Genomic DNA, 24,387 nt, shown 5'->3' on the forward strand with positions numbered 1-24,387 from the left:
TATCTCTGGAGCAAGCGAACGAAAACAAGTCTCTGTGTAAGTAGTGACGCGAGACGGCCCCATCAATGAACACGTGAAAGGGAACGGGATTGCGTGGAGGAGCGGGGCGGTGGAAGCGACTGCAGTTACCAGCCTTCCCGGAAGCGTGTACTGCTTCGTTATGCCCACTCGATTCCCTTCCCTTCTCTGCCGCTATACGCAGCCTTGCTCCAGAGAATGATGGGACAGGGTATAGATCAGTTCTTCCGAAGTAAAGAAGGCATTGACTAAAATTCATCTTGAGGATATGAACTCCTTACGAACTTTAAATCTAATACACATAACTGAGAACTACAATCGCCATACTTTTGAAAAAAAAAAAGCAGTCTCTAAAGATGTGTACTGGCTTAACCAGAGGCACCTGGGCAATCTAATCCTAAGGGACAACCCACCAACCCAATGTAGATTACAATTAAATTTTCTACGTCGAAAGGTTAACCCTCGCACCCCAATGAAGCAATACTCTTGTAGGAGAGAGAAAGGGTGAACGACAGACCAGGACGACGAATGGTTTGTAAAAGTTTGTTTTTAATCCACTTTGTATGCAAATAGTCTAAATGGCTCTGGACCTACACTTTAAACTGGGATCCGAGTTACTGAATGTACATCGTCCGAAGAACGAACATCGAAACCCTTGCTTACAAAGTTGGCCATTACGGTATTGGGGAGAATTTGAACTAGTTTGATTGAAATGGTTAGAATTTCAATCAAGTTGAAGTAAATTTGTTGTTTTACGTCCACTTTATGCACAGATAGGCTAATCGGGACTGGAGCTACAGTTTATAGTGGAATCTGAACCACTGTTCAATGTACCTCCACCAGGTATCGAACACTTGGTTACAAGGCGATGACTTTACCACTACGTCATCGGGGTGGCTCTGAAATGGTTAAAATAATGCCAAAGTATTAAGGCTTTCTTACGTGATGTAAATCCAATAGATAGGGATTGTATCAAGTTTACAGAAACCTATCTCAAACTGTCCTACGTGAAAATGAGTTGACACTGTTTTTGCTACAACTGAAAGCTCTAGTTCGTTGTAAAGGACATCAATCTTTATTTTAAAGTCCGAGGCGATATTACAAGTCACATTGTGCGAGATCTTGCGGTGCTGCGAGATTTCATTGTTCCTAAACCTCTATAAAGAACCTTTTCAACACCAACTAGCAATTTATGCAGCATTCTGTCTGTGGAAGCGTCGATTTCGGGGATGGTTACCATTTGGTATCACGCACGAGCTTTATTGTGAAAGAAATTGAAGATCTCAAATAAAAACGCCCTTCTAGAAACTCTTAGACCAGGCTTGAAAAACTTGCTTTCATTTGTGGAGGGCAGCGAAGTACCACCTCAAAGCCAAGTAAGCTGCAGGAAAAAAAAAAATAATGCGGGGAAAGGTGTCCTTTTCAAGGAAATAACCTCCTGTTTTCCAACCATGATTATAATACCACATTGAACTGTCCCTTGTGGATCAGATGAGAGGTTTGCCACCGCACGAACGCGATCGACGCAGCCTGCTGCCTCGGTCGCTCCATCCTTTCTGCCTCTCTTATAACGCTACAGTACCGCTGCTCGCTCTACGAAACGGAAACCTCACGGTTCGTTCATAACTGCGTGGTGATTTTCTCGCACAAAAATTCCAAACATCCGATTTTGCGGAATCTTAAAGAAATTAAAATATTAACTTTTAAAATAAATATCACTTTTACTAAACATATATGACAAGAAGGTTTGTAATTTTTTAGTTTCTTTAGTGCTTGCTCAATATGCTAATTAAAGTTTCAGTTACATTAAAAAGCCTTGGCCTTTCAAACACTTAAATTTGGTTACAGGGACTGTAAACTTTCGAGCTAACATTAACGTGTCTCAATGAAGTTATGTTTTCTATGAAAAAGTTTCATTACATTAGTAATTTTTAAACTGATATAAACTTTAATCGTGTATCACTTGTCCATAACGATACACGCCATCTTGTGAAGTTTGTTTGTTCATCTCTCACGAATCTTTTAACACAGGTTGCATCTCCAATCCCCACTTCACCGAGCTAATCTCCGCCCCAAGTAAATTCGAATTCCTCTAAGCTCCCCATTATGGCGCACGAGTTCTGGTAGATTAACATTAGTTGAACACTTCACCCACTTAAGAAAGGCCTTATTTGTATGCATAGACACGTGCCTCACTAGATAAACGAGAATAACTCCGTATTTGCGACGGAAGCCGTGATTTCATCCGCATCAGATGGCTACGATCAGTGGTACTAATTCTGGATCAAGTTGCTGGGTTTAGTTCCTTCCTGACGCAAAGAGGAGCAACGTAACTTATTCGTGTGATCTGTTTTTAAATTCGATGTGCTGTATAGAATCATTTTTTTCCTTCTCTTGCTTATTTATCTTTGTAGGCCCTCCGTAGTAGAGTGCATGTCTGACGCGCTACGAGCCCAGAGGTCCCAGGTTCGAACCCTAGTCAGAAGGATCCAGAAGGGGGCACAGGGGCACGTGCTTGCCCCCCCCCCCCAATGCTCGAGCAAATTATACTCGTAATATGCAGTTTACAAAATTAATAAAAAAAATCTTATTAAGTATGTGTACACTTTTGAAAAGTGGTGCACCCCGTATATCGTTAAAAATTGCTGAGTGCCGAACATAATTTGAAGTTGTTGCCCCCTGTGCATTGTTGAAAGTTGGTGCCCCCATACACCATTGGAAGCTGGTGTCCCCGAACATCGTTGAAAGTTTGTGCTCCGTATACCTTTGAAAGTTGCAAAGTTTCTCCCTGTTCTTTGTTCCGTCATGAAAGAATCAAAGGGCGTGAAAGTAAGGTTTAAAGCGTATTATCCTACCCAACACTATATGCAGATGATGCGATCAGAACTAAGCTCCCACTTATTGAACAATGTTCTCATCTTTACTTTACATTGTTTACTCAACTCTATTGGATATAAGAAAGAACAGTGCTCAAGAGTTTGATAAAGTCTTTCAGGAAAGTTTAGCACTTGCTGAAGAGCTGAATGTTGATGTAAAAATCCCAAGAATTGCACAGAATCAAAAGACATAGGTCAAATATTCCCTCAAAGAATGTCATCGATTATTTCAGATGTGTTGTGTTCATCCCTTTTCTGGATTATTTAATATCTGAATTTGATTTTAGATGTCAAAGAAACCAGATTGAAGTCTTAAGTACTCTGCAGAAAGTAATTCCGAAATTCATTGTTGAAGAAGATGACCCAGCTAAAGATATAATTGAGGCAGCTAAATTTTATGAAGATGATGTGCAGTCTATTTTAGCATTATAAGGGGAACTCAAGTTATGGAGACAATTCTGGTTATTGGAAAAATCTACCCAGATAATCCAGCAGAGGCGTACAAATTTTCTTCCTTGTATCCCAACATTAGAAGTTTGCTTCACCTGTTGTGTGTGATTCCTCTCACAACGGCTACAGCTGAGCGTTCATTCTCCAATCTGCGAAAAATCAAGACCTACCTTAGATCTACAATAGGTAAATGAACGATTGATTGGTTTGGCTCACCTGAACATCCATAAAGACAATTACCAAGTGAAACCAGAGGAGGTTATTGACATATTTGGAAGGAAGCATTCACGAAAACTACAGCTACAGTATTTGTAGGGTGAGGTAAATGTCTTGAGTAAGTTACAATTATTTGACGATTGAAAAGTGAAACTGGTGTCCAAATTACTAGCAGCTTTATCATTTATCATGCATTCTACTGAAAAGGACTCAGGTACTACATTAAACTAATTATATAGCAAAAAAGAATTAAGAAATGAAGTAAAACAGACTGTTTTATAATATCAAAATACTTCTGTCACTTGTGTGTTCGCGAGGAATACACTATTTTTAATATATTGCTTCTTTTTACAATGTAATTTTTAAATATGTTCTTAATAACTTGGCCGCATGTACAGATGACTGGAACTGGTACTTAAAGAAATATTAAAGTATAAAAAACTTGTTTCACCATGGTAAACTTTAATTTACAGTAGTACTGTAATCTTCATTAGTATTTATGTGTACACTTTTGGAAATTGGTTCCCCACCAAAACTGAATCCTGGATCCGCTCCTATCAGGCATGTATTATCACCGCCTTTTAGGAAGCAAGCGAAGCTAGAAATATAAATGCCTTTCTAGCCTACATACATATTTTTAGTGGTATTTATGTTAAGTTACCATACTTTCAGAGCGTGAAATTGAATTTCTTTTTGAAAAATTGCCAAGTGTAACATAACAAATCTGAGAGGAGAGAAAATGTGTTCATCTGGGGGAGAGTAAACAGCCTCTGATTGATTTTATAGTACTTCTACATGTATTGTAATCTATTTGTCTTTCGTCAATCACTGTAATGCAACTATGCTGAAAGACCGAGAACAACTGAGAAATAACTTAACGCACCGGTTATTGCTGTCAGTATGTCACGTCTGGTTCCATTCCGGAAACAATCAACAACCGAAATGATTCACAACAGCTAACCAAAAGTCAATACATGCATTCAGGAAGAAGCTTGTACAAAGATTAAAAGGTAAGAACTGTATACACTAAATCGAGAAGTCTGGTAGCCTTATAGAGGCATGGTAAAGATGATTCCACTCCAGTATTTCCGGATGTTCTGCCTCCTCACTCTTCTCTTTCTATAGTCTTTATTGGCGAACAAAAACAATAACTCTTGCACGCTATATTTAAGAAGGTATTGTACACCCAACGGCAAAAGAAACAGTAAGCAAATTGTCCACGACAATGTGACGATCATAAATTGAAATTAAAACGTCAATAAACAGAGAACAATATCTGTTTCGTATTAACTTTATTCCATTTCTTAAAAACACAGGATGTAGAATAAAAAAATAGTGATTAAATTTGCCTATTATTATTTTTGCCTTTGACTGCACGATTCATTTTTTTAAAATTTAGGACGTTTCCAGATCTCCTGAGTTGGAAACCTTGCAGCATCCACCTTTCGGATTAGCACGCCCGCGAACAACAACTGTTAAGATTCAAGACGAGCCTCCGACCGCCTCCCCTTGCCCTTCATCTCTTTGAATCGAGTTTGCCGGCTCCAGGAGGATTTCCCCCCCGAGCAGATCGATGGCGGAAACTGCAGACTGGCACCGTTAAACGAAGGCTAGGAAAAACCGGAGTCGAATAGCAACTGGCGCAGAAGAATAAAATAAGAAGGTCATGGAAGAAAAAAAGTGCATCAGTACTCCAGGCATGCTTTTCTGCCGCTTTACAATAAGCTATTTAAAAATATATTTTAAATAGTTATGTAATTGGAAAACTTTAATAATTTGCTGAGCATTGAATCAATTTCCTGCAGTAAATTACCTTATCGTTGAAAGGTTCGATCGATTGATTTGCTTTATTTTACTTAGCTTTTTGTGCCACTTTTGGCTAATTTGTGAAGATGGGTCTGAGTGATTACATGTTGAAATTGATGAATGGACACTCATAAACATCCATCCATGCCCAGGCCGGGATTCGAACCCAGGACTCTTGGCGTCGTAGTAGCGCGATGTGTAAACCACTCCGCCACGGGGGCCGGCTTATCGTTGAAAGGAAAAAGTAATTTTCGAAAGAATTAATACGTAGAAGATGAGAAATAATGTTGTTTAACTGTGCCAAATGCAGGGGAGTAAGCAAGAGAGAGAGAGAGAGAGCGGAGGTAAGTTAGAAAGTGATAAAGAGCAAAAAAGAAATAGAACAAAGGAATAAAGAAATAGAAAGAGATAAAGAAAGAGGGAGAGAAAGAGAGGAATGGAGGGAGAGAAGAGAGGGATAGAGAGAAAATATAGAAACGTGTGTGAGAGAGAGAGAGAGAGAGAGATGGAGAAAGAGAGAAATACAAGGAGAGAAAGAAGAGAGAGAGAGAGGGAGAGAGAGAAAGAGAAGGGCGAGCAAGGGAGTGAGAGAGTTAGAAAGAGAGAAATAAAGAAAGGCTGAAGAGAGAAATGCAAGGAGAAAACCGAGAGAGTTAGAAAGAGAGAGAGAGAGAGAGAGAGAGAGAGAGAGAGAGAGAGATAAAAAGTCTCACCAAGTGTCGATTTTACAGACGTGTTCCTCGATATCGGTCTCGTCAAGTTTCGAAGGGTTGGTTCTCGTTTTATTTTACAAGGCCGTCTCGGCTCGGCACTATCCGAACTTCGAAAGCAGTCTCTCGCCGCAAATTAATGTTGAGGTCGCGGTTATAAACAGACACAGTTTTAGAAGAAATCTAGACACTCCATATTTCAGACCTCAACAGTGTACACTTGTTTTTTCACATAGCCTCAGAGATAAAAATCAAGAGGAGGAAAGATCTGGCGAGCCTGGCGGCCAGGCTATCTTCACCCATTTTCCAAACTGATTTCTTTGGGTTACGTCCCATGGAACTGAAAGTTGACCTGGTGGACATGTCCTGAACCGGACCTCAGTAACCTGCAGTTCCTGGCAGTTATTTTCGTGTGGTGGTTCATTCTTTAATGAATGACGGTATTTCCACGTGTAATTGACACCCGTGTCGACAGGAATTTGCTAACACTTGAAGAGTTTCTCTTCAATTAGCAGTTAGTTTCATGCTGGTATCATTGATTGGTTCTAAAATTATGAACACAGCCAGCGCCGGATTAAGACGAAATTGGACCTGATGCACTTACATACTGTGATTAATATATATATATAGTTTTTCTATTTTAATGTTTCTCTTGTTTTTATGTTTTTTATTATCATTATTGTGATTATGATAATGTACCATGAAATGATTATGAGCGGTGCGCTAGTGCTGCTTACTTATATTGCTGTTTTTCGAGCCATAGCAAGCGCGAATTCTTCGATCGTGTCAGTGAAGTCAAGGCTGCGCAGCATCTCATGCTCAATGCTCATAAGCGCCAGCATGCTTAGCCTTTCCTGCCCCATTGAAGACCGCAGCTCTACTTTGACTATTCCCAACTTTGAGAAGCTCCGTTCGCCGGAGGCATTGGACACCATCATGCACAGATAGATGCTCAACGCAATCTCGACGTTTGGAAATGTCTGAGAAAGATTCAACGGCTCTGCTGATTCGTTCACAGTCACCAGTTTCTGCGTGCGCATAAATGTAGCAAACTGTACCAGCTCAACCGCCAAGATTCTTGGCTTTTTCCTAGATCTGCTCAATGACGTTAGCTCCGAGAGAAATCCGAATGTTTTACAAATATCGTCAAATGCTTTCATCCGCTTTTCCAGTTCAGCTAACAGACTGTCGATCATGACCAGATACGTTTGAGTTTCGAACGTTTCCCTTTGGCTGAGATCCGCTTCGTTTGCAGCTCCTTCATCAGGCATTCGCTTTCGCTTACGGCCTCGACGCTGCTCGTCTTTGCATTCGCCGTGTTGTACATTTTCGGTTGCCACCTGCTCATACACGTCAAATCTATCCCATGCAAACTGAACCGTGTCGACCAGTGATGCCATCAAGCCAATTGCCGTATTCATTCTGACTGTAGGATCTTGGAGGCTAATGCTCGTACTGCTGTGACGGCCAAGGATATCGTTCCAGGCAGTCACCATAACTGCTGTCTCAAGTTCGTTCATCCTGCGTGAAAATCCCGCGCTCTGGTTTCTCGTATCAGCCTTCTGCTCCTTATCTGCCGAAAGTTCATCCGGGACTTCCTGAACGCTCTTCCACCCAGGCCGCCGTTAGGGAACGCGAGGCCCTGTGCGAACTATATCGCGAGGCCCTTGTATTATGTAATGTTAAAATATCGATAATATCCGTTTCTTGTAAAATTATTCCCTAACGCCAACCTGGTTGTTAAAATTGTGCAATTATTACCTCTTGTTAAGCACGAGCGCGCGTTCGCAGTATCGCCGTTTAGCACCAATAAAATTTAAAATTTGGCAACCAGCTTATCTTAATGACTTTTGCTGATTGATACCTAATTTTAGCGATACAAGCCCCAGATTTTTTTTCTTATTCTTTGTGTTCGCAGGCATGTACTGTAAATTTGCCCTTGTTGTTATGATTTTTTCTGCCAGAAAACGCAGTTAATACGGAAAGGGGGTCATGACAGGGGTGGCAACTTGTGTGCGTTTTTTTAATGAGTTTATAGGATGCTGGTGCTTCTAATTAAGTAACTAATCTGATATAGCCTGCATGCGTGTATTATTTTGACATACTTAAATATATCCAAAATTACTGAAATCATAATCAAAGTGGCCACGACATAAAGATAGTGTTACAAATATTTGTATCAAAAATACTTAACATATAGGCTATTGTTTGCTTACTCATAGAATGAAATATGATATAAAAATATTATTTTATGGAAGCAATGCAAATTCACAACAGTGTCAAAATTCAATGAAAAGTAAAGAAAACAATTATGTTATGGGATATGATTAAATATTGCTACTTTTTAGTTAAAGTAACAATATGATATTAAACATTCCCGTTTTTGCAATTAAATATAATGAACGTCAGATTGATTGATTTGTTGTTGTAAATCCACTTTATGCCCAGAGAGGCTAATCGGTACTGAACCTACAGTTTAAAGTGGGATCCGAACGACTGTGCCATGTGCCTCCACCTGGTAACGACGTACATCAGAATGAAAACTAAATGAAAATGTAATAGTGTTTACATTATGATTTTGTAGGACACCTGTACTTCAGACTAAGGAAGAAAAATTGAAATATATATAGTATGTCCCGCGAATATTTAATGCCCCTTGCCCCGTAATACAAGATCATGCTCTGCCAAATATTTAATAACATATAGGCCTAGTATTCGTTTCAAGGCCTCACGCTAATGCTGCTTTTCCTGTGAAATCAACAGTCTCTGTTGCTCATCAATAGTTATGTTTTTCTGCAGTCTAAATTCACATTCGGTTCATTTTTTAAGGCATTGAATTTGACTTTCTGATATTTCATGGTTTTGTAGTCGATAGCTTAAATGCCTCCAGGGCCGGATTAAGACGAAAAGGGGCCTGATGTTGTATACCGTCGATATTTTGTATACAACTAACTTTCAAGCTGAACATTTTACTACCTGTGTCTAGGCGTCCGAAACTGGGGCTCCAAATTTCATTCTAAGATTTATTTTCAGGTTAATATAACAAAAGAAAACTGTTCAGCTTTCGGAAAATTCTCGTCTGTTTTCATCTGGGTCTATTTCAGGAATGGGCCTAATGCTGCAGCATCAATAGCACCCACCTTAATCCGGCCCTGATTACACAACGCCAACAGGGATAGTGCGGAAAGCGATCGTTTCTGCTGGTTCAAGAACAGATGACAACCTAGATGGCAGTGCAATCGCAGCTGCGGTACTTTTCTTACGAGAGTATTGTAGACGAGACGAGTTTGTGTTTTAGACATGCCACTTCAAATTTTCCATATTGAAACGTGCTAAGTGAAGTGCTGGAAACAATTATATTTGTGGATTGATCTGTAGTCGTAAAATAACGTCGATTTGAAAGCAAAAGGAAATTATGCTCCAAATAAAAATAAATACTCAAGGTGTTTGATGCTAAACGTGAAGTGTTATGAGAACTGACGTTTGTTTTAGTTTTCTATGTTGATAAAATAGTGTAACATAAAGAAGAAATTATAGAGAAAAATATGCAAATATGGAATAGGGTTACTAATATGGAATACCAGGATACCGAAATTAAAGAATGGGTTAGATTTATCCACTAAATATCCCCATCAGATGTTAATATTGAAAGTTAATTAGCGAGTTTCCATATTACACTTTATTGATAAAATATATTTCATAAGAGTATCTCCATAACTTCTTCTTTCCGAGTAATGCTTGATTGATTGATTTAGTGTTTTAAGTCCACTTTATGCACAGTAAGGCTAATCGGGACTGGACCTACAGTTTAAAGTGGAATCCGAACCACTACGTGCCTCCACCGGGGATCGAACCCGGGACCCCTTGATTACAAGGCGACGACGCAACTACTGCGCCATCGGGGAGGCCCTTTCCGAGTAATGCGTATTACTTGTTGAATGTTCAATCAGTTGTTGTTTTAAGTCAACTTTATGCACAGAAAGGCTAATCGGGACTGGACCTACAGTTTTATAGGGGGATACGAACCACTGTGCCATGTATTACATGTGACGTTTTTCTTTAAGAAATATATATATATATTTATGTAATAGATTTAGCCTCTGTAATTGAAAAATGTATGTTTTTCTGTTAAAGGTTTTCCTTCGTAATTAACCTGGATCGCAGATAAACTGAATTCCAAATCCTCCGTTAAAATTACGTTGATTAAGAAAAAGATAACTGTCGGCCTCTGTGACGAAGTGGTAACTGTAACGCACTACGAAATCAGAGGTCTAAAGTTCGAACTCTGGTTATGACATGGAAGTACCATTATGTTTCCCCACAATCCATCACAGAGATTACCTTAAGACATTATGCATGCAATATAAATAACGGAAATTGCAAGCAAGTTGAATAAATTAATAAATGTTATCCACAGGAAACTCTTATTCGGCTGATTTGGTGCGTAATTATTTTCTCCGCAAGTAAATCACCCTAATACTTTTCTTTGTCGTTAATCCCACGGTGAAGGTTGGAAAAGGAAGAAAGAAAACAAGAATCATTCTAGAAAAGAACATTTACCGTGGTACGAAATGCCTGTTACCAGACTTTTCGCGTCCTCTTTGGGGAAAAAAAGGGGCTAAAAAATTATATCCATTTTTCCACTGTCTTGTCTACCTGCTTCCTGTACAGTGTTTCACGTTGGCTCTTAGGCTAGAGAAAGGAAAGAAGATGAGGAGAGAGACAAAATGGACCACTTTGCCAGGAGAGCGTTTCTCCTTTCTCTTTTCAGTTCATTTATCATTCGTTCGCCAACCTAGGAAGATCCATCTACGAAAGGGTGGATCTTGAGAAAAGTTTTGAAGGAGTCTCGTGATGAATTTATGTGGAATCGGATGGAAAGTTAAAGTCTGCATGATGAAGGAACAGAGCTAGACTTCTCGGCTCGATGAAGGAGGGGTTCGCGAGCGCAGTGGCGCGGGGGTACAGGGGATACATTAAAGCTTTCCAAATATAGTTTAATATAATATTCCAAGGGGGTAGTACAGTACCCCCACCTAAATCTTTCTTTCTTAAATATACCCCTTTTACTCCATCAAATAATTTGGCAGACGCAAGTTGGTCCTTCTTTCCCAAGCTAAACGAGTCTACCATTATTTTCCTGTTCAAAGGAATTCAAACCACCATGCTATATTGTGGTATTAGTGGCTTTATTTGATCTGTGTTCTCCAAGAAGTTTATGAGGAGAAGTGCTTAACATGAGAAAAAGCGATGGAATGAGACCTAGGACTATGTATTCGTGTTTTTTTTTAAAAAAAACAGTTGAAAGTATATTGAATGTAGCCGTAAAATTGTTAAAAAGTTAAAATCATTTTGTGAATATTGCTTTTTCGTTAGCAGTAGAAGGTGATGCTTGATTGATTCATTGAGTTGGTGTTTTAATTGATTGATTGATTGCGTTGGTGTTTTAAGTCCACTTTATGCACAGTAAGGCTAATCTGGACTGGACCTATAGTTTTAAAGCGGGATGCGAATCACTATGTGCGTCCACCGGATATTGAACCCGGGACCCCTTGATTACAAGGTGAGGAAGCTACCCCTACTCCATCGAGAGGCACTAGAAGATGATGCAACAAAACAAAGCTGTGCGCTCTATTGTGAAATGGCACACGCACGCGTATGCACACACTCGAACACATACACACTTAAGATTAACCGATCAGTTTTAAAATTTTGTCATGTGTGAGAGATTGCTTGGCCAGATCAATCAGTTTCTTTTGTTTAGGCGTTTGTTTGTAAGATCACTTTTTGCACTGAAAGGCTAATTGAGAATGGACCGACAGCTTGAAGTTGGATTCGAAGCACTATGTACCTCCACCGTGTATCGAACGGCAGATTAATTAAGTTAGTTGGCAATTATTTTTAAAAGTGAGAATTGTTCAAAACATTGTTTCCCTGCCTCTTTAATGAAGTTAGTTGCCAATTATTTTTAAAAGTGAGAACTGTTAAAAACATTGTTTCCTTGCCTCTTTAATGAAGTTAGTTGCCAATTATTTTTAAAAGTGAGAATTGTTCAAAACATTGTTTCCCTGCCTCTTTAATGAAGTTAGTTGCCAATTATTTTTAAAAGTGAGAATTGTTCAAAACATTGTTTCCCTGCCTCTTTAATGAAGTTAGTTGCCAATTACTTCTAAAAGTGATAACTGTTCAAAACATTGTTTCCCTGCCTCTTTCCGACTAATTGATAGAGAAACTAACAAACAATTAGCAAATACATTCTTATGTTAAAATATATGTCCCATGAAGAGTTACACGTAGAAATCGAAATACAATAAATTAAGGTTGATGCATCAACTGACATGATTAAATTCATAATTTTCGATCTATTTAGAATGATCTGAAAGCTCAACTGATGCATTCTTAGTGCATCACATGGAACTGCATTTCCATGTGTATTTTGGTGCACCAGAAGTGCATCATTATCAGTGTAAGCACAATAATGTGTTACTGGAGTCAACATATTTGTGCCAATTGACACATTTTGGGTTTTGTGTGTGTACAGTCACCGTCAATAAAAATGGGGTATTGAAATACAGGCTTCCTTGCAATTCGTCATGTGTGTTGCATAACACTAAGGAGATGGCCGAATTCTCTATTGAAAAGTTTCTATTGAATTTGTCAATCGCCCTAGAGTTAGTCAACACACATAACGGATTGAAGTGAAGCTATACTCAGTCCCAGCTATCTCTGGAGCAAGCGAACGAAAACAAGTCTCTGCTCAAGTAGTGACGCGAGACGGTTTCACCAATGAACACGCGAGAGGGAATGGGATTGCGTGGAGGGGGAAAAGAGATTGCTGTTACAAACCTTCGCACCAGTATGTACTGATTCGTATTGCCCACTCGATTCGACCTTCTCTTCCGCTACGCGCGGCCTTGCTTCACAGATATGTGGGACAAGGTATAATGTTTCAGGATATAAGTGTCCCATTTTTATGTACATACAGACATAAGATACAGAAAAGTCACTCATTAGAATCTGCCATGAGTGGTTGTGCAGCGTACAACCAACAACATATTCAGATGAATTCATGAAGTCTGAAAAACTTGGACATCTTAGCTTCTCATTCCGAAGCAACTGTGCCCCATAACCTAGCAGTAAACAATTCGTATCTGACGTAAGACTCTCAAGGCCGGCTCGGCCTTAATGCTGGAGACAGTTTATCAACATTACAGAACAGAAATAGCACGTTAAGAGTATGACTGAAAGAGACAAAGCATAGAATCAGCAAGGATACTCACTCAGCTTCCTCCATGGGGTCTGTCATGGCTAGGAAGACGCAGTTGAGCAGGATAGTGGTCATGACTACGTAATCGAAGTACTGGTTCGTGGAGACGAATATGGCGGCTCGGCGAAGAGGGTTCCAGGGAGAGAAGAGGAAGAAGGAGTTGGTGGCTGTGAACCGGTGGATGTAGTTCTTTCGAAACCTCTTCGACACCACGCAGAACGTCTGGAAAGCACAAAAGGAGAAATCAATTCTCGTCCCCAAACACAAACGCACATTATTACACACACTATAACTAATCTCTCTTGACAATCACATCAGCAGCTTCATTGAGAAGGTTAAACCAAGGAAGCACTCTACTGGTTTTGAGGAATTGGAACCAAGTCCATATTTTTCAATCACTCTCTAAAACCACTGGAAATAAACCAATTTAAAGAATATGTCAATGAAACTTATGATAATGTAAAGTAAATAATTTCTTGAAATGTTAATAACTAGTGCTCGGAAGTTGAAGACCTTAAAATAGCCAAAAAAAGACTAACTTCAGTTTTAATTACATATTTAATGAATAAAAAATACAAAATTCTGGTGGTATGGAACACACAGTGCGAAAAAACTGAAAGCTTCAAAACAAGAGAAAGTTGCCACTTACAGCGCGACCTTCCAGACAAGTTACGGTTAAAGGACCTTGTACCGTACCTGCTTCAGTTGTCCAAAAATGTTTTTCTCTCGTTTCAGGGATGGTTCAAATACATTTATTTCTTTCTCTTATTTCTTTACTACAGAAAGGATGTTTAAGAGGCGATGAACTGATGATGATTCGAATTGAGAATGGGCAGTAAAAACGTAGTCGAAAGAAGGTGAAGTTGCAAAAAAAAGCCGTTATAACCTAAAAAAGGATAAAAAAGGGCTAATAAGCCAAAAAACGCCGAAAAAGGCAAAAAAGGACAAATAAAACCCACCATTTTCTGGCCTAGAATGACCCAAAATGAACATATATTATGTTGGGCCTCGTCTTCGGACACTAGGAAAAAAAAGGATTTTTCCTCAACTTCCGAGTCCGATTAATAACTATTTCTCTAAACTTAAGAGACGTATTGTGCGAAGTCATAAGTTAGCTCGCCCAATCGGTAGTGTGTCCGAGTCCCTAAATCTCATCTGTTGTGAGAAGCCCTTTTTGACAAACGACCTATACTATGTCCCGGGAATCTCTGGAGCGAGCAAACGAAAGAAAGTCTCTGTGCAAGTGGTAACTCGAGAGGGCTTGACCGAAGAACACGTCTGAGGGAACGGGATTGCGTGGAAGGGGGAAAGCAACTGCACTTACCAGCCGTTGCAGCAGCGTGTACCGCTTCGCTCCGTCCACTCGCTTTATCCAGTTACGAGCGGCTTTGCTTTAGGGATTCAAGGGATAGAGGATAGGTTTGTAACGTTTGTTGGTATGAGACTTTCATGCACAAATGAACTACATTGAACTAGAACTAGAGTTAAAATGAGATTGGTAAGACTGAAATGTAAATTAAACCCCTTATGTATACAGAACTCTGTGATTATAATATCCAATTAAAATTTGCATCTTTCATCTGCTTTTGTTTATAACTTTAGTGATCTCAAACCTTCAGTTTATCAGTTGTTGTTGAATTGAATTGTTGTTAAGTCCACTATATGCACAGGTAGTCTAATCGGTACTGAAGCTACAGTGGGATCCGAACCTCTGTGCCATGTACCAACACCGGGTATCGAACCCGGGACCCGTTGATTACAAGACAACGACGTTACCACCACGCCATCGGGAAGGTGTTGTAGTAATGTTTTGAGGAATTAGTTAAATTCATTTTCATACTGTCGAATAATATGTTGGAATATTTTGTGAGAATTCGTTACGGAAAAATGAGAATGAGTTAATTGCGTATTGGAGAAGAATACTCCCAATGCTCGCTTTAATTCTCTGAAAGCAAAAGACCTCTTTACCGTTAAACTTTCATCGGATTTTATGGACATATAACTGGAAACAAATTCGACAAATACTGTTTCCAGGAAAGAATTCCTGGTACGAATAATGGGACAGAAAGTGGCATCATTAATTAAGGGATCTTACCCGTGCTCCGAGGCAACCGCCTATTTAAACATTCATGGAGCTGTTAGCAAAATGCCAGCTGTGCCCCCTCCCCTCCCTTCCCGGCTGTTTTGTTCGACGTTCCTGCGAAACAGCCGTGTACAGCGTTCGTGTCACTGGATAAGCATTGTGCAGCAGCTCAATTGAATGTCGTTGAAAGCAACAGCGAGTCTGACTGAAACGAATCTTGTTTATTCATTTATTTACCGGCTCCCAATTTGTGAAGAAGAGCGGGGGATTGTGGTGGATTTGCCTGTTCGAATTACAATTACCAAAAACCTCAGTTTTGTATAGGCTGAAGAGCGTCGGATCAAAAGTTGTTTAAACTTCTCATATACCATGGTAAATCCTAATTCTAAAACTTCTAAGGGTAATTTTTATTAATACACAGTGGCAGCGATTAGGGGGCGTGGGTAAGCAGTTGCCCCCATCACACTTTGGCACGTTGACTATTCACGTATTCACGCTCTATTAACTGCCAGAGAGAGAGAGAGAGAGAGAGAGAGAGAGAGAGAGAGAGAGAGAGAGAGAGAGAGAGAGAGAGAGAGAGAGAGAGAGAGAGAGAGAGCGCGAGAGAGTGAGAGAGAGAGCGAGAGAGAGAGAGAGAGCGAGAGAGAGAGAGAGAAAGGCAGTTGACAGTTGCAGCTCAGCGTGTGGCACTGTTGAAGTTACCTGTTGCAACTTGCATTTTCGGTTATGCCTCACCCTGTTTTATACGAGGGATGTAGGCTACATAAAGTAATGCAAAGTAGGCATAACGTTTTTATTAACTCACATAGATAGCTCGATTTGCTTAAATTGGCAGAGTAAATCCTCTTCTATATCAAGGTATTACTCAACATGGTCTAAATATGGTACGCTGCGAATCCTCTTTAAAACAATTCAGGTGTACGTTGTTGTATCCACGTCTTCGCAGCCATTTTAGGCCTTGGAGAAGAGATATGGCGACATTATAGGGACTGATTCTTCGTTTCCGGACCAAAAAAAACGTCTCCAATGACTTCAAACGTCAGTTGTAGGTTGCCAGGGAGGATTATAAAGGGCAAGCATTTATAAACACCATATGACACCTACAAACAAAAATAGGTCTTGACGTGGCCACCTGACTAAGTGTAGCCTGAGCCACTGATAATCCTCCCTGGCAACTTCATGTATTGTGACCGACAGACGAGGTCGAGCCTTGGCCACCGAGAATAATCCTCCAGGGCAACCATTTATAGACACCATATGATTTAACAGACTACTCGCTACCCTGAAGACGGAGGCAGATTCACCCTCCGAAACACTGGTATTTTACAATTAACACAGTGGTTAAAAGTAAAAAAAAAAGTAAGAATGAATAAATCACCACTGATCAGCTACAATACAATATACATCTGCTGGTTATTGAATTGTAGACCCCTTAAAGCAACATCTTTATTGCTAAACCTTTGAGGAGACCTTATTGTTATTATTAACGGATATACCTAGAAAACTAGCAAATATGAAGATCTAAAATTTTCTACAAATAAACACCCAGTAAATACTAGTTTAGTAGTAAATAGTAAATAACGGCTGGGGTTTCGACGTGCTGACCTCACGTCACCCCATTACTGGATGTAGATCTCCACACCTCTAGATAGGATTGTGGGAGTGAAACTGGCAGTCGGGAGATAGGCCAAGAGCCATACGGGTTATAGAGCCGCGGATTTATTGTAAACTAGTTTAACGCGGGATGAATTATTTTGATTGACATGTCCGTTCGGCTGCAGGAGTCAAACAATTAAAAGCAACACATTTTCCACGTTTGGATATCTTTGAAACCACTCTAACTACAAGTAGGAAAACTTGATGGGTTGAGAGTCCATCTTCTCGTCCACTTTGACTGTCAATAATCGACACATATCAATTTCTCAGAAAATACTGAAGATAGACAAAAAGAAAATCATTGGACAGAAACATCTACCTAATACTAACATAATATAACATAATGGTTCTTAATTTCATTGTATAAGGCAGTCAATCTAAAGTCAACGATCGTTATATACTATACACACCTTCGAACCCTCAGAATGAAACAAAACTGCAAACATGTAACTGGATGTACAGAAGATAAGAAAAGTACCATCTTTTTTCTAAAGAACTTTCCTGACTGGTCCGTTTATTTATCTGCTTATTATCTCGATCGATCTGTACGTCTGTCTCTCGACGAGAGTAAAAGATTGACAACAAAAAAATTGACATTTGGTTACTTGGAAATTTGTAAATTTATTTATTTACCTTCAACAGAGATGAAGATAAAATGTTGTTTAATGAATTTGGATTCAAATGTTAATCAATGACGTTCGTAGATTATCTTCTTTAGCAGTTTGTATTAAAAGTGTACAAGAAATAAACCGGAGGATATTACATACTACTGATTAGTACCCATTACGCATATCGCGATCAAGTAGAGAACGCAGATCCGACTATATTCATAGTTATAGGTGACTGGTCTGTGGAAACTGCATCGTATGGTAAAATAGGACTCACTGGAAGGTACGAAATAAGGAATTTTTTGACATACGAGCGCAAACTGAGAATATAATGTTTAATTTGATAATCTACATTTGTCTATGTCGACTGTACAGGGTACAAATTAGGATTAACTATTTTTTAACCCTTGTGGATTTAGTACATGGAAATCATGTGCTCGACTGTAGCAGAAGTCTTCTCAGATGAGCCTCCTTCCAATAAACCAACACAGGCCAGCAGTAATGCGACAACCAAAGGCATTATATGGACCTAGTTTGTTCCCGAGAGCTGAAGAGGGGCATCATGGGAGAAGTTTCCATCTTTGAATCGGTCTTAAGAGGATTTGAGCAGAGTAGCTTATTCCCAGGAGGGGTTGCTGCGAGGCGAATCACAAGAACACTGGGACAAATAAGTACACCAGGGCAAGGTGTCAGACTCTGTATTCTTTTGTTTCTCACAGACATCCAATGCGTGTATTTTCTTACAATATTTTATCCCGCAGCTACATATTAGTAAGGGCAAGTTTTCAGAACCATTGAAAACCGCGTTCTTAAAATGAAGGGCCCTTGCATAAACAGATGAAATTTTGAGGTTTAATAACTCCTTTCATATTCTACACGGTGGGCAATTGATACTTCGCAAAAGTACACGTTTCAATTTCTTTTTTAAAATTTTGTCTGCATACATGGCAGATAAGAGTCCAATAGCCACATCACAGACTAGGGCAATTGTTAGAAATCTTAGCAACCACATATTAATTCACTTTAGAGCAGCACACAGCTAGGTGTAAGGGTAAACTAACCACTCGTTTTTTATTTGGTTTATTTTTCTTTGCATTTCTGCCACTTTTGGCTAATCGTGAAGATGAGTGATCATATGATGAAAGGACACTCGCAAAGAACACTCGTGCCCAGGCCGGGATTCGAACCCGGGATCCATGGCGTCGTAGCACACTATACTAAGCGCACTGTCACGAAGGTCGGCGCGAATCATTGTTGAAGTTTATGTTCTAGATTAAGTACAACAATGTAATTTCCTTTAGAATGCTCCATAACACGATTTTTGGTGTGGTAGATCAGAAGAATAAAAAAATATTCAAATTACTCTCTCCGAATCCATCGATATGGATGTTCATCCAGTCAGGTGCTTGCTGTGATGCGGTCTTCTAAAAAAAAAAACCCGTCATGTTGAACCACAACGCTTTGCCAACCGGAAATTGTGAAGGTTATTCGAGACACACAACAGTCTACTGTCACAAATTCATACAGGCATCAGTCATTTCTTTACTTGGAAATTTGAACAAAATTGAAATAAACTGTTACTGAACAGTATCTTATTTCCATCACTAAGGACAAATAGATTGATAAATGAGTCTGATGGGACAAACCAACATCATTGCACCAAAACGTTCCCTAGATTTTTCTCTGTTAGATTTCTGGATAAATGAAGGTGATACTTAATACTAGTTTACGCAATCCAGTATCGTTCAGTAAGCATTATACGATACAATAAAGATTGTGTTAATCTTATAACCACTTCTACATGTTTTGAGAGATTTTTTAAAGAACACCATTCATTCGTGGAGGCATGTTGAAATTAGACATTCCTAAACATATAGGCCTGTGCTTCATCTTTAATAACTTTGCTTTCAATTGCATTTTCCATACAATTACATGTACGTAACAGTAGTTAAAAATGCATAAGGACTATGTAATCTACCTGAATATTGCAGAACGTAAATTAAAAAAAAACAACAACACACAGACCAAATTTGAATACACAACCACAGGCTATAGGTAGATCTTGCGGTGTAATTTATTTTTCGTCGCCTTTTCTGCCACCTTTTATTAATAGCGAGATTAAGAACAAATTATAAGGATTATTTCACTTCGCTTTCTGCCACTTTTGACTAATCGCGACGATGAGAATAGTGATATGATGAAAAGACACTCACAAGGAACATCCATACCCAGGTAGGAATTCGAACCCGGGACTCCTTGTGTCGTATCGTGCAGTGCTAACTACTCCACCACGGAGGCCGACACGATTGATTTGACGCAATTGATGAAGTGACATGACACTCGCAAAAGGAAGGCCCACACCCCGGCCGGGATTCGAACCAGCAACCAGTACCGATATAGCAAAATCGACCACGCACACCTGTGTCCTTCAGTTACATCTCGTATTTGACATCCAGGTTAAAATATACCTAGTGTCTGGAAATGTCATTCTAATTACTGAAAAGTTAACGTACCTCGGATGCGACCTTGGAAATCGCAATAAAAGGTATTAATTATTCCCTCCAATTTCTTCTCCTTCCCCCCGTGGGACCCGGTTTGAAGTCAGGAGAGGATAGAGGCGCCGTGCTCCGACTGCAAACGAGGATGGGAACTCTGCGGCAATGTTATCATCGCCTTCCGTGTCTGAGGAGACCGTTACGATGGAGTGAGAAGGCAATTCCCAGCCCCAACTTTCAAGAATTCAATTTTCCTTCAAGAAGCCCACGTTTCCCGACGAAACAAAAAGCAATTTTGAATTCTTCTTTGCGACCGCATAGAAACTCGCTTGAAACGTGGAAAATTTTCTACGCACACATTGTCGGCGGAGTTTCTTACGACTGGAGATATTTAGCGATCTTTGGGTTCTCGAGCAGGTCACGCGGTTGCGTTCCTCAGGGTACTCGAATTTCATCTGAGGATTCTATTCGTGTTCTAAGTACATTTGTAGTGTTTTATTAAAGGTCCCGTTTAGTTTCAACAATTTAGATGGTACACGTATCGTCCTACGCAATAAAGATATTACCGAACAGAATAAATATTATTTGAATGGGCTATAAAACTCACCAACGTACATTTTTCATTATATATTTGAGTTTTTGCTTCAAGTCCACATTTTACACAGATAGGCTAGTCGGGACTGGACCTACAGTTGAAAGTGGGATCCGAGTATCTATGTGCCTCCACTGGGTATCGAACGCGGGACCCCTTGATTACAAGGCAATGAAGTTACCACTACGCCACCGGGAGTCCCCATATGTTTTAATCGGACTCTAATTACTAAAAGCAAGTGGTGAAGAAGTTTGGTCGCCATGATACCATTCGTGTTTTGAATGTAAGTCGTTACAAACCGATATTTTACTACCAACTACTATTTTCGATGAGAATACCTTTATGCACGAAACTATACTTATTCTCCTGCTTCCCTTTTCCAATGTTTGTAAATTCAGAAATACTAATAATTACTTGTGATTGTATTACTTGCAGGTTTTATGCACAACACTCTTCATGAAGTTTGATCTTCATAATTAACATTCATATTGAAGTATTGGACTAAAACCTCATTAGATCGGCACACAAAGTAAAAACATTTATTTTTTAAAACCAAAATAAAAATTTGAAAAAGTATAGCTTACAATATTGGTCTTTCACATTGAAAAAAAATCACAAACATCACAGGAACGAAAATATAATTTAGGCATCTAAATGATTATCACCAAAAATGAGTTTTCATATTATGGAAGAATGTCTTTCTACTAGCAGATTACACCAACACTGCCGATCGTTTATGGATTTACTCTGTTCCAAGTTGTCTATGGTTTACCTCGTCACTCCAGGCAAATGCTTGGTAACTTGGAACTGCGCTACGCTAACCTCCATGCTACTGAAGTTGGCAGAGAAGAGAAATGATAGAGAATAAGCTAGCTTCGTGATTGATTTTTTCCGCCAAGAAAGCAATTTTCCGATGCAGCCAGTTTCAACGATGATTTGCAGAAGAGATACCATTTCTATGTTGCTGATAAAAAAATAATTTCGAAAGAACTATTCCTGCAGTTTAACGCCTGAATAATTAAGAGATCGCAAGGTTTTCACAACCTTCTTTGCTCTGAAATAATACAATGCCGAGCGTAACACGCGGAGGCGTTTTCCCCCCTCTTCGGGCAGGGGGGTAATTTTGGGCGTTTATTAACCCATCAAACCGCAGGGCGAAGATGGCTGCAACAGGCTGCAAAGCGAGGGTTCTCGCAGCGAACAGAGATACTGGGGGACATAAAAGCACACATTGGAGAAGCAGGAGATATGGACATTAACACGGGTGATTACCTATTTTGCTACAGACGCCAAAACCGTATCGCAGCGCGGTCTCCAAAACCTCGTCTCCGTTCGATCCGTATCGGGAACGAGCTACAGACGACCCGAGCAACTTCTTGTCCACGACTCGATGCTTTAGTGCCGAATCAGGCGATCTAATCGCGAGGATATTGCTGCTGCGCCGAAAACTGAAAACGAGCAGAATTCACCGCCTACGTCATCAGTCTTCACGACGAGCACTGCTCTTTAAATAGGTCATATCGCAGGTAAACAATTTTCCACGGAGGAAATTCAAGACGTTATGGCAGTTGGAGACAATCGGAGATAAGGCAATCACATTACAAGACTCGTTAGGGACTCTGCGTGCATGAGAGCTGTATGCACAAGACTATGATTGTTGTTAAGGCTGCCATCCTTGTTACTCTTGTAACATTGCTTTTTCTACCTCTTTTGAGGAATCATATCGATACGGATGAATGGAAATTAGATTATAAGGTAATTTCAATTTGTAGCAAACTTGTCTTGTCTCGTCTATACTCTGTCCCGCTTATCTCTGTAGCAAGCGAACAAAAACAAGTCTGCGCAAGTAGTGACGCGAGACGGCTCCAATAATCAACACGTGAATAGGATTGCACGGAAGAAAGGGGGAAAGCGATTGTAGTTATCAGCCTTTGCAGCAGCATCTACTGCTTTGCTCTGCCCACTAGATTTCCCCCCTTCTCTGCCGCTATGCGCGGTCTTGTTCCAGATATATCCTGGAGAAAATATAAGAAGGAGAATTTCATTTCCTTTGTGATCAAAGATGAGAATGTTAAGTTGACATTTTTTCAACAACAATTATAAAGCTTTTTCAAAACTATCGTGGGGAAACAATATAAATCTGCCTTTGTACTTGGTGCAACTAGTATAAAACCTCTCACTTCTGATTTACTTTAAAAATTCACGGTGGCTGAAATTGTTGGGATTGATTTGACTTATTTCACGTCAGTTTTCTGAAACTTTTTTGCTATTCGCGAAGATGAGGATGAAAGGTGATACGATGAAATTGATGAAAGATAAAACACAATACGAACTCCACAGAGGATTATACTGGTTGTGCGTCGATATGCTAGGGCCTCGTTACCCTGCAAAACCAAGTTCAGGCTGTACTATATGGAAAAGAGGTTAACAATTTCCTACCTTGCAAAAAAGTCACCCTTGGTTGCTGAAATATTCTGTTATACAACAGTAAGCCGATCATCTCTTCCATTAAAATCATGTCTGTAATGGGTAAAATGCCAGATTTTTCATAAATACTTAAAAATGTCCGCAGAAGCGAATGAATAAAACAGAATGTACCTCGTTCTGTGTAGATTGGATGGAAACCCCATAAACATAATGGAACGCAATGTTTTCGTCGGAGCTTAATCCATCAAAGAAAAGGTCGTGGGTATATCTGGCGGAGTAGGACCACCTTACACTCTTCAAGAATATGCGTTTTTCAAAATCTTTCTCACAAACTCCATGTAAGCTTACGGGAGGGGGTACTTTTATCAAGGTTATCTAGAGAACCATTGCATCTTATAATTTTATAAGGAAACATGTTTCTCTTGCAAACCGATATTTTATATTAGTTGATGATAAAATTAAGCGTGCTTTACAATATTTGCAGACGACACATAATAGGGGTACACACGAGATTATTCAGTAGAAAGAATCACCATAAATGATTGTCCAAAACGTGGATCCAAATACTAGAATGTCGATGACTTCAATTGCTGAAGCCAGAGTGGCACTTGAGTGGTGATGGAACTACAGACATTCACAAAATAAGAATGAATAAACTTCATAAAAGGTTTTTTGATATTACAACTTCTGAGAATATACGAGGGGTATCAAAAAGTTTTGCCTGTTGAGGTATAATTCGTTTAATAATGGAAATATTGAAACAATGAACATACAGTACATATAGTTTGCCTGTAGTGTCCTCTACTCAGAGTTACCCTTCCACACAGTTGCCATCACGTTCGATGTATTTGTGCCAGCGTTTTATCCAGCCTTCAAAACCAGTTTGGAAAAATTCTACAGAACACTCCCTGTCTCACCGTTTCAAACTTGTTTAACCCCTGTAGGTCCTCGAATCTCATACCACTAACCACAGATTTAACTCAGACTTAAGTAGTTATGTTCAATGTAGGAGAAACCGAAAGTGTGGACATGACAAGGAATGGAAGGCCATCAACGTCGTTGACCGACGACAACCGCCACAGGAATGATGAGAGCTCATTCGAGAGGATAGACGCATCACCATCCAGGAAATTTCTGATAGAGTGCACATGTCCTATGGGTCAGCACATGCAATGATTGAGAG

At 39.6% G+C, this 24,387-nt stretch overlaps 1 protein-coding gene across 1 annotated transcript in view; it reads right to left on the minus strand.

Moving 5' to 3' along the window:
- The window catches only part of NaCP60E (Na channel protein 60E), a 606,984-nt gene that overhangs the window by 166,714 nt on the left and 415,883 nt on the right, over positions 1-24,387 (minus strand). The window contains exon 2 of the mRNA XM_083130953.1: positions 13,357-13,565. Coding sequence (XP_082987079.1) covers positions 13,357-13,565 — 209 coding nt within the window. The remainder of the gene's footprint in view (positions 1-13,356; positions 13,566-24,387) is intronic.

The sequence above is a fragment of the Lepisma saccharinum genome, chromosome 11 (genome assembly GCF_977018435.1).
Source record: "Lepisma saccharinum chromosome 11, izLepSacc3.1, whole genome shotgun sequence".
Lineage (NCBI taxonomy): Eukaryota > Metazoa > Arthropoda > Insecta > Zygentoma > Lepismatidae > Lepisma > Lepisma saccharinum.